At 49.9% G+C, this 13,468-nt stretch overlaps 1 protein-coding gene across 2 annotated transcripts in view; it reads right to left on the bottom strand.

Moving 5' to 3' along the window:
• Positions 1-13,468, bottom strand: part of SMYD3 (SET and MYND domain containing 3) — a 454,179-nt gene that overhangs the window by 75,568 nt on the left and 365,143 nt on the right. For both annotated transcript variants that reach the window (XM_054576680.1, XM_054576681.1), the window contains exon 9: positions 2,883-2,970. In XM_054576680.1, coding sequence (XP_054432655.1) covers positions 2,883-2,970 — 88 coding nt within the window. The remainder of the gene's footprint in view (positions 1-2,882; positions 2,971-13,468) is intronic.

Below are 13,468 nucleotides of genomic sequence, written 5' to 3'. Positions count from 1 at the left end.
CCGTTCGTATTTGCCTATTCATTTATATATGCTGCAGCTCATTTGAAAGAGGTTTGAGGTTGACAAGCCTTGAAGTAGAAGCCAGATGCAATACTCTGCAGCCCTTGATAGGAATACATCTGCTTTATCCCCCGGCAAGCTGGAAGGGGCTGCGTGCCAACTCCCCTTTGCAACATTGGCAACCATCTCCTGGCAAACAAGGCGAGCCTTCCCTGCAAAACACCCCAGTGAGCCAAAAAATGGAATAATTTTAACTAAGAGGCTTTCCCCCCAAGCCAATGCCGACGTGTGTTTGCTCAAAAATTGAGTCACTGGCATTTGCTTGGTGTTTACTTCGAATCACTCTGCTCCAGTGGGGAGGTGCACTCGGGGCCGGAGCAGGGTGGGAGAGCCTGCCCGAAGAGAACAGACCAGCAGTGGACAGGACAGATGCCTTTTTTCCCCGAAAACTTTTAAGTGACCATCGGAGGAATAGGGGAAAGGAGAAAGGGGGCCAAGGTGAACTCGCTTGGGAATTAATTAGCAACGTGAGACAAAGACTGTCAGGTGACGGGGCTTCGACTCACCGAATCATCTCGCTCTATTGCTTAAAAACCTTCCCGCAGTCCCCTTCACCTACGAAGTCCTGTGCCTGGCATCAAAGGCCTCGCCGCGTCCCCCTCCTCTCAGACTGAGCGACTGGCAATTTCTCGACAGCACGCTACCACACAGTGCGCGCTCTGCACAGGCTGACGCTCGCTGATGGCTCGCCTTCCTTGCTGTGCTGCCGGCGAACTCCGAATCCTCCTCCCAGTCATAGCTCAGCTGCTGCCTCCTCTCTGAAACCTGCTCTAACCTCCCCAACTTGACTACCATGCCTTCGATGCCCCTCCATATATGCAGGCAGACCTCGGAGAGCGAGGGTTTGGCTCCAGACCCCCGCAGCCAAGGGGCTGTACTCTCTGCTGGAGGAAGGTCTTGCCTTAAGTTGGTAAAATGTGCAACATCAACGAAGCATTGCTGAGTGCATACGTGCAATGTCATGAGCTCTGCCTGCACTTTACCAAATTATGAATTAATTTACATCTCTACTAACTGGAAAGGCCCCTGGCACAGAGTCGGTGCTCGAAAAAGCCTGGTCCAGCTGAGAGTAAACGTTGCTGGGTCACTCACGGGCCCTAATTCTGTTGCTGGACCCCACAGAACAAGTCCATTTATCCCTCAGCCGTGCGCGGCCTGCTGAGCCTGAGAACGGCTCTGCTGCTCCCAGATTTGGCCGTTTCCCCAGCACCCCTAGTCCTGTCAACAGGCAGGGTGTCCGATTCCATTTGGATCCTGGCTCCACTCCTCAAAACTTATTTCACTTTTTCTATATCCCTCTTAATGTCTTACCCCAAACTGAATAAAAAATTCCAGACATGATAAGACTAATATCATTACCTTTCTCATTTTCTATTAATGTAGCCCAAGATCACAGAGGCCTTATTTTTTTTTTTTTTTTGCAGGGGGTGGGGACGGGGCAAGGGGTTCAATTATTATACTCTTAAATTTTATTAGAATTTGTTGTTTACTAAAACCCTAAAATTCTTTCCTCTGCTCTGCTGCTAATCTTGGTGTATATTTACACAGTTGAACTTTTTTACCCCCAAAGATTTTATATACATTCTTGCTGAATTTTTATCTTTTTAGACTCACGAACATTTCGAGCCTTCAGGGATCTTCTGAGCTCTTGATTCTACCATTGACCTCTGCCCCCTCCCCACGCACACACCTTTGGGACTCTGAGGAGCCTGTGCTCTAGGTCTTCATCCCCAGCACAGACTTAGAGGTGAAGAGGACTGAGGAGGGGACAAAGCACTCAGAGCGACAGGGACCCAGGGGTCAGCATCAGGTTTTCCAGGGTAGCTAGTCAATCATTTAGTGAGACGCCTGGTCATGCCAGCACCTTGCAGAAATTCCTTGCTTTGTTTTGTTCCTTTTCAAAACTCTTTCTGAAATCTACACATGTTACTAAGGAAAGCCGTGATTCCATGGACTCACTTGCAAGATCTTAGTGACCCCATGCGGTACCCTGGTGATCACAGCTTCTTTCTTCCTCTCCTTTAATAACCAATTCTAGTTGCGCATGGGAAGTTACACACATGCCACCCCCCTCCCCCAACAACCCCCCAAAAACTTCAGCAGGCTATAGGTTTCGGAAATTACTTATTTGTCTAAGTACCTCTCTTGTCCTTTACAATTCCTTAAAAAAACATTGTCTGTAGATCAGAAACCCTGCTTGTAAATCTTTGTGCCTGTGATACCATTTACCCCAGGCATCACAATGACCCTCTGCAGTCTTTGCCATTGGCCTTGTTCTCTTCTTACCTTGTGGTCTCCCTCTGTCACATTTTTGCTCACATAAACTTCTCTATGGGAGGCGAGCCCTGTCTCAGTCTCTGCTCATATAAATCCTGTCCCTGATTCGGGTCCCTCCTGTGCAGTATGACATCAGTAAGGCTTTCCTAGGTGACCTCCACCGTGAGTGATCTGACTTTCCGTGGAACGCTGACCCACCCACTCACGGTCCTTACTGTTTATGCTGAGAATATGTACTCTACAGCAACTCTCTTTGCCACTGTAGTCATGGCTGATTTAACATGAAGCTTCTAGACCTGAGGGTCAAGGACACTGAAATGTAAGTATTCTAAGCTACTCTTTCCTAAAGATGCAGGCTATGGGAGGAAGGCAATCCAGAAATCTGAGACTACCACTTACTGACCTACTATTACTGGACCATGAAACAGAACGAAGCCCCCTGGGGAGATCAAACCCTGGCCTTGTCTTCGTTAACACCAGGCTTCAGCCAGTAAGGAAGCAACCCCAACAGCACAACTCAATCTACAGCTGGGCGGAAAGGATACTCCAATGTGCCTTCAGTTCTTCAATTTTTTTCAAGGATTCTTGAACTTCCTTCCATACTTGCTCATCACCAGTTAGCATATCCGCATCCTGCCCAGGTCAAATGACAAGAACAGAAAGGAAGACAAATTCATTAAAAAACGGGCTAAGGATCTAAACAGACTTATTCAAAGAAGACAGACAAATGGCCAATAAGGACACGAAAAGATGCTCACATGATTAGCCATTAGGGAAATGTACATCAAAACCACAATGAGGTATCAATTCACACCCACTAGCATGGCTATAATCAAAAAGACAGATAATAACAAGCATTGATAAGGATGTGGAAAACCTGGAACTCTCGTATACTATTGAAAGGAATGTAAAATGGTGCAACCACTTTGAAAAAACAATCTGGCAGTTTCTCAAAAGGTTAAGCGTAGAATTACCATATCATTTAACAATTCCACTCTTTAGACACATATCCAAGAGAAATGAAAATATATGTTCACACACAAACTTGTGTGTAAATGTTCATGGCAGTATTGTTAATAATAGCAAAAAAGTGGGTAGTCCCCAAATGTCCATCAACGGAGGAGTGACTGAAACGTGACATAGCCATACAGTGAAGTATCAGCTGGCAATAAAAAGAATGAAGCGCTGACAGATGCTAAGCATGGCTGAGCCTGGAAAACACGCGGCTCCGTGAGAGAAGCCACTTCTCTTTATGATTCCACTTACACAAAATGTTCACAGTAGGCACATCCACAGAGACAGGAAGTGGAATGGTAACCGGCTGAGGCTGGCGGGGAGCGGATGGAGAGAACTGGGGAGTAGCTGCAAATGAGTATGGGGTTTCTTTTTGGGATGATGAAAATGTTCTAAAACTGATTGTGATCATGGTTCCACAACTCTGTGAATACACTCAAAGCTATTAAATCGTACACTTTAATGTTTGAGTTGTATGGTTTGTGAACCATATCTCAATAAAGCTGACACACAGATATAAATATGTCTCTGTCTCTGTATCTAAAAAGAAAGGAAAGGGAAGGAAGGAAGAGAAGAATCATTTGTTAAGAGACCTCCAGACAACACTTTAATCAACGTGGAGTCATCTATCAAAATGAGGCGAGGAAGGGGAAGACAGGCACAATTACACCCATGTGTGTCAACCAATTCTGACTTCTACAAAAAACTAAAAATAAAACAATAAAGTCACAACCAGTTTTAAAAAAAGCAATGCCATTTATTAAAGATCTGTCCTGCTGTTTAGCAGGCGGGCCCCCAGTTTCTCCCATCCGTCCACACTTTCAGAGTCGATGGTGGCTGCGGCGCCACGCCGGGCAGCACGAGGTAGAGAGTAATTCCGTCATCACAGAAAGTTCTACCGGGCAGCTGCACAGAGAAGCTAATCCAAGGGTGAGACACTGTCGTCAGACACCACACTCAGAACCAGGTGTTCAAGATCCACAAGCTTCTCAAGGGGTGTTAGAGAGAAGAACCATCCTAGGAAGTTACGTCGAATCACGACCAGCCTGGGGTGACGGTACAGCCAAGGGGGCAGACTGGTGCAGACTGTCTGTGGCTCCCTGGAGGATCTTGCATGCTGACGGGGGAGGTTTCCGGAATGACCCCTGTGAGAATCAGATCACTCATGTGCGCCTGGGCAGAAAAAAGATGGGGACTGTGCAGAAGCACAGAAGAAAAGATCCCAAGAACAGTGTGAGGCAGCGGGCGTGCGTAGGAGAAAACGTGTATGCTCTTTCCACTACCTTCACATTTCATGTGAATTCGTTCTCCTCCTAGGCTTGCTGAAAGGTGAGACTCACATCTGTGAGACAGTAAGTTCAAGGTATCTTTAACCCACGGGTTCAACGGCATTCCTAACAGCAGCCCTTGGAAAAGGGCAGTGAATTCCTCCAACGTGGGACTCTCTTGGGGGTCTTGAATTCTTCCACCAAGCAGGGCGAGGCTACGGGTCCAGCCAGAACAACTAATTTCCAATTATATTCACAACTAAATCCCCACCAGAATCTGATTAGCTGTTCTCTGGGTTGAGCCAAAGACTTTATTTACTTATCACAAGAGCAGGCAAGCTTTGAAATTGCTTCCAAACGATCAGAAAGAATAGCTCTTGAGAGCACATGGTACTGGAGCTAGACAAAGCTCTGTTCACTAAGAGCTCAGTCTCAACTCCCCGGAGGTTCCGTTACAATGACAGCGGACACTCAGGTGCCTCGCTCCCCTCCTCAGTCCCATATCCTGACCCTCCGTGTTTCATCCTGTGTCTTCTCCTGTAACTGTCCCTATGGAGGTGGCGGGGGGGGGGGGGGGGTGTCTGTCTCCCCTCTCCCTACACCAGGTAAGAGAACACTGTGTGTGTAGAAAACTAACATGTTACACACACACACACACACACACACACTCACTCATTCTCCTATATATATGACATTCTTACTTAAACAGGAACTACCTAAGGAAGCATAATTTAAATCTACTGTTTTAGTTTACAAATATGAGAATAAACTAGTGTGTCCTTTTTCATAGTCCCTGAGGTATGAAATTAGCACACTATGTCTTTAGTTCATTATTTCTCATCCAAACACATCAAAGATGCTTGCTATCATTCAAGGCAAAGATATTTAGGGAAAAAAAATTCCTTTCTGGAGGAGCTTAAGTGGAGGAGTCCTGGAATCTGTTCTCAGGATGTGAAAAACATTCAATTTTGTACATACATAGTTTTCAAGAATAAAATGTACGGTTGCTGAATGCCCTGCCAGTGGTGAAAAGAGCTGGAGCTGTAAGCAGGCGGATCCCTGAGCAAGTTCCCCCTGCTGGGCGACGGTGAAGAGAGGAAAGAGGACGTGGTCTGGCACCGACAGCACCCGGGGCTCGACGAGCCCTCTGTCCCCGGACGAGCCCTCCCCTCCCGGGGCCCGGGCGTCCTCACCCTACCGAGGGACGTTGGTCCGGACGACACCGTCTTTCTCCCCCCACCCCGTCCTCGCCCCCCAGCCACTCTAAAGGGTGGTGGCGCACAGCCAGCCTGACCGCCCTACCACACAGCTCCACAAAAGTCCTTAAAAAGCTGCGCTTCACTTTGAGCAGTAACATCATGCAGATTCTTCATGAGAAAGGCATGTGCGTGCCGTTGTCGGGACCTGGGTATGCATGCGTCCCCTCAGGGTCTCCTCCTCTCCGGCCCTCAAGCCCACCCGCCACCTGTCCCGTCACCGGGCCCAGGGGCAAACTCCCCGCTAGTCGAGTCAGTCCTCTCAGGAGCTGCTTCCTCCTCCCCCACCCACAGGCCCTCCTCTCACAGCCCCAGCCCGGATCTCACCGTGCCTGGCTCTGCCTTACGGTCACTACACCGACCCTTCCAACCGGAATCCTTTCCCTCTGGATTCTGTCAGGATCTGGACCGTGGCCTCCCGCCCCTTCCTCGGGGCACCACTTCCGTTCCCTGCTTGGCTCCCTTCCCCCTTGTCCCTTCAGGACCCAGCCTCAAAGGTACGCCATCGGGAAATGTCCTCTGGCCCTGCCCCCCGAGTCCCCACAGCCACTCTGCCCCCCCCTCTCGTAGCGCCAAGGGCCAGTCACAACCATCTTTACGGTCTCCCGGCCAGCGTCGGACGCCCTGAGGGACCGTGACCTGGTCACACCGCCGTTCCCCAGGCCGGCAAGGGAGGTCACTCGGTACACGTTTGTGACAGAGTCAATGAATGGACACAGAGGAGAACCCTCATTCCATAATCTTCCACAACCCACAGAGAACAGCGTCATATGACTGAGAGACCGTAGTTCCACAAGTAGGAGAAATTCAACCAAGGAAATAAAGCGTTGCTCTTTTCACACCACCCTCCGTCTTGACTTGCTCCCACCGCTACTACACCAGGATTGTGTGAGGAAAGGATACGCTCCCTCTGTAGCTCTCAGGACGGCCAGTGCCCAGACACGGGGCAGCACCTGTGATGGCTCCCGGGCCCAAGGAGCCCCCCGCTGGCTCGGGACCCGCGCCCTCTGACAGGAGCACGCTTGGGCGTGGGCTCTGCGGACTCTCCGGGCGTGGTTACCGCCAGCATCTCCCGAGCCTCCTGTCCCTCGCCGGGCCCACACGTCCCTGGCCCTGCCCACCCCGGGAGGAATCAGCGAGGCCATCTAAGCTCCCTCACACAGAGGTGATAGATCAGCACTCCAGCGTCATTCCCCTGGCGGGAAAAAATAGGTACCAGATGATATGAGATAATCTCCCCACGACATAAAAGGGTGCCACTCAACACAATTACACTCAATTGGCCAAAAATGCTTCCTTTGGGTTGCAGGGCAGGCGGCGTACTGGCCAGGTGGCAGCGGTTACAGTGAATTAGAAATCTGAGTTTCTTCTGTAGGGTCAGGGTGGAATCCAGCAGGACGGGCTGAGCACATCTTGGGGAACTGACCACGGGCTCCATCAGGTTCAAACATCAGACGCAGCCATCCAGATCGACTTTGCATCTGGAACACACCAACAGATGTGTTCACTTGGCTCACAAGTGTTTGATGTTGAAACTCGTGCACTGAGCTAATTTCAGATGGTTCACATTAAAAGGAAAAGGGGAGTTGCGATCTGCCGTGCAGTACTTCCTGTTATCTAACCCTCAGGCAAACTCTAATTAGATTGGACCAGAGAGAGAGGAGTATAGGACGGGAAGCAAAATTACCGAACACTTGCAAACTTTTCCAGTAATTTAATAATTTTAGTGTTTTAAAAGGAGAGTTGTTGGGTTTTTGTTTTTTTGTTTTTTGGGTTTTTTTTCTGGTTTTGCTTTTTCAAAGCAGAATGAGGTCCAAATACAGCGTGTGCACTTAGGGGAGGGACTGGGAATTTCTGAAAGTCAAGATCATGAGGGAAGCAAAGTTTAACTGCAGTGCCTTTGACGGAGGTGCTCTCGTTCCTGGATGATACGCTGGGACTAATAGAGTAAAATACAACAGTGCTCGAAGCCTTTAGATTCACAGGAAACATCTCTGCTGGAACCAATTTCCACCTCCTTTGGCAAAAACAATTGAAAGCAGTTCAGATTTAACTTGAGGGGAAAAGAGGCTCTTTCATAAAGTGGAAAAATGGTTAAAAATAGAGCATTCACTATTGTATCAACCGCAAGCCAGTCCGTGGGCATTACGGACTGGGGAAAGAAGGAAAGTTCTCAACTTCAAGCCCCTCAACGTGTAGGATGCCCTAATTAGCAGTCACCAAGGTACAGGGCACAATAATTAGAGCACACGGAAAGGAACCCTCAATCCAGAGTCACAAACTGTGCATTTGAATTCCTGCACCCCGTAGCTGTGAGGCCTTGGCAAGAAATGGAACCCCCCGAAGCTACGTGTTTTCAGCGACAATGACTCTGATCCTTTCCTTTGCGCCTTCTAGAAGCACTAAGGTCATAAATGGCATGGTGGCCTGAGTTTTCAACCCCCACCCTGGAGAACAGGGGTCACCAGGGGCCGGACAAGAGTCTGCTTTGTTTGGTGAGAGAGAGAGAAACTCTTACCCTCCTGGAGGGGGGCACAGAGGACAGCGTGATTGAGAGCCCACCCCGCTCTGCCCTGCCCACATCTGGCTCTTCCATACCTGGGTCCTCCAGCAAACTCCCTTCCATCCACTAAGGACCAGACCAAATGGCCTCCGGCGGCCACAGGCACGGGCCCTTGTGCACTTGCCAATGGGACCCATGATGACAGTAGCAATGACTGCAAACGTGATGCAGATGAGGAGGACGGCATCCAGGCGCTGTTCCCCATCCACAGATGGCCTTTGTCAGGGAAGGTGGCCTACTCTGCTCCATAAAACGGCGTGGTCTCAGTGCCCACGAGCGATGTGCTTAGAAGGATGCAAATGAGTACTACACTCAGTGTCCTCTCGGGAGCCCGAAGCTCCAGCCTCCTCTCCTCACTTTCTCCCTCGAAGTGGCTGACCCAGGAGAGATGCCCCCTTCTTGGGGGGGCCAGACTTCTCCAGCCAGCTGGTCGTGCCAATGTCTTGGATCCAGCTGGGGAGCAGGCGGGCAACTAGGTGCACGAACCCAAATCCAAACAAATGTTGATGTGGACGAGAAGGACCGATGAAACCGCCTGAGCCTCTCGCAGCCACCATCCTGTTTAATCACCATTCAACTTGATGCTCTCTCTGTAGCTGCCGGCATTGGCCAACACCCACGAGCTTTATTTCTCAGGCAAAAGCAGGACTTAATTTCTCAGGCGATTACAAATTTCCACAATGCCACACACACGGGAACTAATTACAGGTTTCAGGTAAGACCTCAGGTACACAGAATTGTCAGGAAAGGGAATGGCCTCTTCGCTGCTTCTAGGAAAGTGATAATAGCCTCGAGTGTGTGAAATTGGGACATCTAGAACCACCAAAAGCCTCTTTCAGCTACAGGTTCAACTCCCTCCCTCCCTCCCTCCACACTGGGCATTCCTAGCCCAGTGGCTAACTTCTCAGAGAAATAAGCTCACATAGCTGGGGCCGTTGAGAGTGTACCCCTTCAGCCAAAATTCAGCCTTTAGTGCAACATCTGGGGAAACCCAGCAGGACTGGCTGAGACAAAGGCCGCTAAACATTACATGGCGTGTACGGGGGAGACACTCCTTTGCACCCCTTCCCATACTAGAAGATGTGTTCCTGAGAATCCATAATGCGGATTATATGGAGTCAAAGGCCACTGACCCCGCTTGGAAAAGCATGTTTGAGCCCATTCTTTTCACACTGCACACAGCCTATTACCTGCACGGCTGGTGTGGCTGGAAGCTGGTATCCCCACCTCCTAGCAGAGTCCTGACAATCTCATTGTGTAAATACCACAGGGTGGGAGGTTTGAGCCTGGGAAAAATGCAGAGATTCCTCAGGGAAAATCATTCTTATGGCAACAGTCATTAAGATAAAGCATCCCCCCAAATTATCAGGGCAGAGTTTGATTTCACGAGGACCCAAACTGCAGCCCTTGGCTCCGATCCGCCACGCCTCCGTATGGCGCATTTCCTTCTTTGGGAACAGCTGCTTTCGTTCTCTCTGCAAACAGAGCGGAAGATGCTCTCAGCGGCAGAACAGATCAAGTCAGGTCTAAGGGGAAACGCTCTGATGGCGAAGGTTTGGATAAACGACCTAGATGTGGTTTCTCCAGAGACATTTAAAAAACAGGGCAAAGAGCTGCAAGATCAGGGCTCCGTGTTCCTGGTGTGCAGGAGTGTGCGAAGGCAGCACCACGAAATTGGAAGTCGGGGGGCTGGAGCCCCACCCCAGCTCTGCCGCTGGCCAGCTGTGACACCCCAAGGCTAACCGCGCCTCCTGGCGCAGCTTCCCCAGGTGAGAATTTGATTAAGATCGCCATGGAGACAGACACGAATCACTCCATGCCATTAGCTGCCTGTGTACATGGTGTCCACTATGCATAAAGAGGGGCCTGAACTTCTGATAGGAGAGACTCTGAAATTCGTGGTTGAGCAGCTAATTGCAAATACCTTCACCCTATTTTAAGCTGCATTTTCTCATGTATAAAATGCACCAGCCAGAGCAGAGAGAGTATGCAGAGGATGACACCCAACACAGGACAGCACCTTGCCAGCCCAAGAACTTGATGATGATTATTTAATTTGCTCATCCTCTCTAACGTGTGTGTGTATAATGATTATAGTGGCAACATTCCAAAATCGGCCAACATGGTATGCGTTTGCTTATCTGCTAAAGCAAGCACATCACATTATTTAATCTGTGGTCCCAGACCAGTAGGACAGCTTAGTTGGGGTCCATACTGACAACCTCAGATCATGAGTCCTGGGACAGAGTCTAGACGTGCTTCCCGAAGAGTAATCAAAAGGGTAACAATGGAAGCTACTTAAGAAGAACAAATCTGTCCCTTCCCTTGCCTCCTCAGAGCTGGCCAGCATCAATTCACCCGTCCTTCCCAACGCATTGTAAAGAAGTGCCGACATGCTCGGACCACACGCCCAACAAGCACAGGGTTCAAAGGCATGTGTCCCAGACTGAAGAGAAGAATGATTTTTAATAGCTCAGTCATATTTTCAAAAAGACAGAGCCCGGAATTGCAGTGGAGAGAAGCCAGGGTTCCTCCAGTCATTCTGAAACACGTCTGCAGTCTATCATTAATCCCTGCAGAGCTCTGTTCCTGGAAGCTGGGGGCGCGGGGATGGGGTCATTCCAGAGGGCAATCAGTCACAGGCTGAGGGCCTGGCAGGGAGGCCATTCCTTCCACGGGCTGGGGTCTGGGAAACGGTAGGGGGCTGGTGACCGAATTCCATGGTTCGACTCCTTTGGCCCCACCTCACACCCTGCACAAGAGGCAGCAGGGCTCAGACCCTCTCCCGGCGACTCTGACCCCCTGGAAGTGAGCACTGGCTGACTGTGCACGTGACTCGCTCCCCTGGGTGTCCCAGTGACAGAAAGCACAAGCCTACATTGTACTTCCCGGCAAACGCCACCTGGTCCGCAGCCAGGGGACCTCTGTATACCATCAGATAAAAGGCCTGGCCACGTCTGGTGCCCTGCCCCGCTCCTTTCCTGTGTAAGCGTCTCATAAACCAAGTATGCATTACTGCGCACAGCGTCTTCCAGACACAGGTCTGACGGAGCCTCGTAAACTTTACCAGATGATGGTTGGAGGTGTCCCCACTTTGCAGGAGGCGGCGGCGGCATAGGGAGGGGCACGTGATTTCACGGAGAGTATGCTGGAAATCAGGGGAAACTGGGAATGTCCACCCAGGCGCACACTCAGAATGCTCTGCTCCAAAGCCTGCTCGCGGAACCATCTGGGTCGGCCCGGGGCATCTTTCAGTAGGGCCTGGCACGGTGGCAACATCAAATCTCAAACTGATCTCACATCTGTCTCAAATAGTACAGGTATCCGTTTACTTAGTGTGTTGATGTCTGACAAGGTCCTTATCAAATTTTGGGTGTCAAAAATGGCATTTAGGGCACACAAGACTGAACAATTCTCCCTTTTCATACTTCTTGCCCCAGGAAATGCTATGATGCCAGGCACAGAGGATTTATAGAATCATTACCCTCTTAATCAGTGTTTATTTTCTTTTTGAGTCACATTCAGTGGGTTGAAAGTACAGATCCCCAGCTGCTCTCCTTTAACACTTATTTTACTATCTAACTTTCTAGATTACTTAAAAGTATGATTCCAGTATTAGTAAATGTTCATCATCAATTGGAATAGGCAAGGATTTTTTTTTTTTCTGGAAGTAAACAAATATGAGTCTTTCTAACTCTGTAGAGTAGCACACAGAACTTCCAAGAGTTTGTTTAGTTAACATATAAAAAAACCTGTTTTTATCACCAACAGGAGCTGAACTAGTTGGGATACGCCAGTATTTTTTAATATCTTGCAGGCTTTAGTTCACTGTAGGAGCTACAGAGCGCTGACTTCCTCTCCCCTCCCAGCAATAATGCAAAACCACACAGGCACCACAGTCACACCCACGCCCGCCCCCACCCACACCCACACCTGTGCCAGGAATGTGCTTTAGGGGACGCTGCAGTCTGCGACTCTCCTTCAAACTCAGAGCCACCGTTCCTCCAGCCTGGGCTCTCCTCTCTGCTGGGGAGGCCTCAGCGGTGGGTCTATAAATATTCAGAGTCACCTAGAGAGTCTTTTAAAAACACAGAGGCCGAGTCCCACCGAGGCCAACAGACAGCAGAGTCTCTCAGAGGCAAGCCGGTATCTGCACTTCTCATGTGTGTCCCATGTTACTCTCATGTAGAGCCATGACCAAAGACCAGCAGCCTGGTCTCTGCTGCCTCGGTCACCGTGTCTAATCTCCATGAGCACACTGTCACCTTTTGTGCCAACACCGTTAAGTTCTTACTAGTTTGGGCTTTTCTCCCTTGTCTACTCAAGTCTACAATGGCACCCCCGCACTCTCTACTTTTGACTTATAATACACACACAGAGTGACCAAGTCTGACCTTTTCAAAATGTGCACTAGAGTGACTGGGCACTGGAACCCCGAAGATGAGAGAGATGAGACGTCTCCTCAGCCTTGAGGGGCTTGCAGCCCAGTGGTGGGCAGAACCGCATAACCCTATTTCTAAACGTCACACAAAGAGCGAGAGAGAAGCGCTGGGTCTTCAGCAGCATAGAAGCCGACCCCTTGTCCCACCAGGGTCTAGGGGAGTGTCGTGGAGAAAATGGCGCTGGAGCTCGAAGGCCAAGGAAGTGTCGGCCAAGAGCAGAGAAGCAGGAGGGCACAGCAGGAGGAGACAGGGCGGCACGGCATGGGCAGCACCGGGCGTGGGAGGCGGCCCCTGGCTCCGAGTGGCGATGGGGGCGCCCCTCAGTCCTCTACAGCCCACCTGTGCCTGCAGTTAAGTGCTGCTTGGAGGCTGGTTTTTTGGTTTTTTGGCTTTTTCCTATTTAGAGGCCCTTATTTTTCCTTCCTGGTATGGGAGTGTCTAATTTGGGGACCCACTTCAGGACAAGTCCACAGACAAGAAAACATAAGGCTGGATGAAAGAGTTAATAGAGGGAAAGGGGAGAAAGGAAAGGTTTAGGCATGAGGTCATAACCTGGATGAAAGGGTAGATTTGATCATGTGTGAGCAA

This window comes from Pteronotus mesoamericanus, unplaced genomic scaffold, assembly GCF_021234165.1.
Source record: "Pteronotus mesoamericanus isolate MK-2021 breed Mesoamerican mustached bat unplaced genomic scaffold, CSHL_Meso_final contig_347, whole genome shotgun sequence".
In the NCBI taxonomy this organism is placed as follows: Eukaryota; Metazoa; Chordata; class Mammalia; order Chiroptera; family Mormoopidae; genus Pteronotus; species Pteronotus mesoamericanus.
Note: the sequence above shows the minus strand (reverse complement) of the source record. Positions and strands in the feature narration are given on the sequence as shown.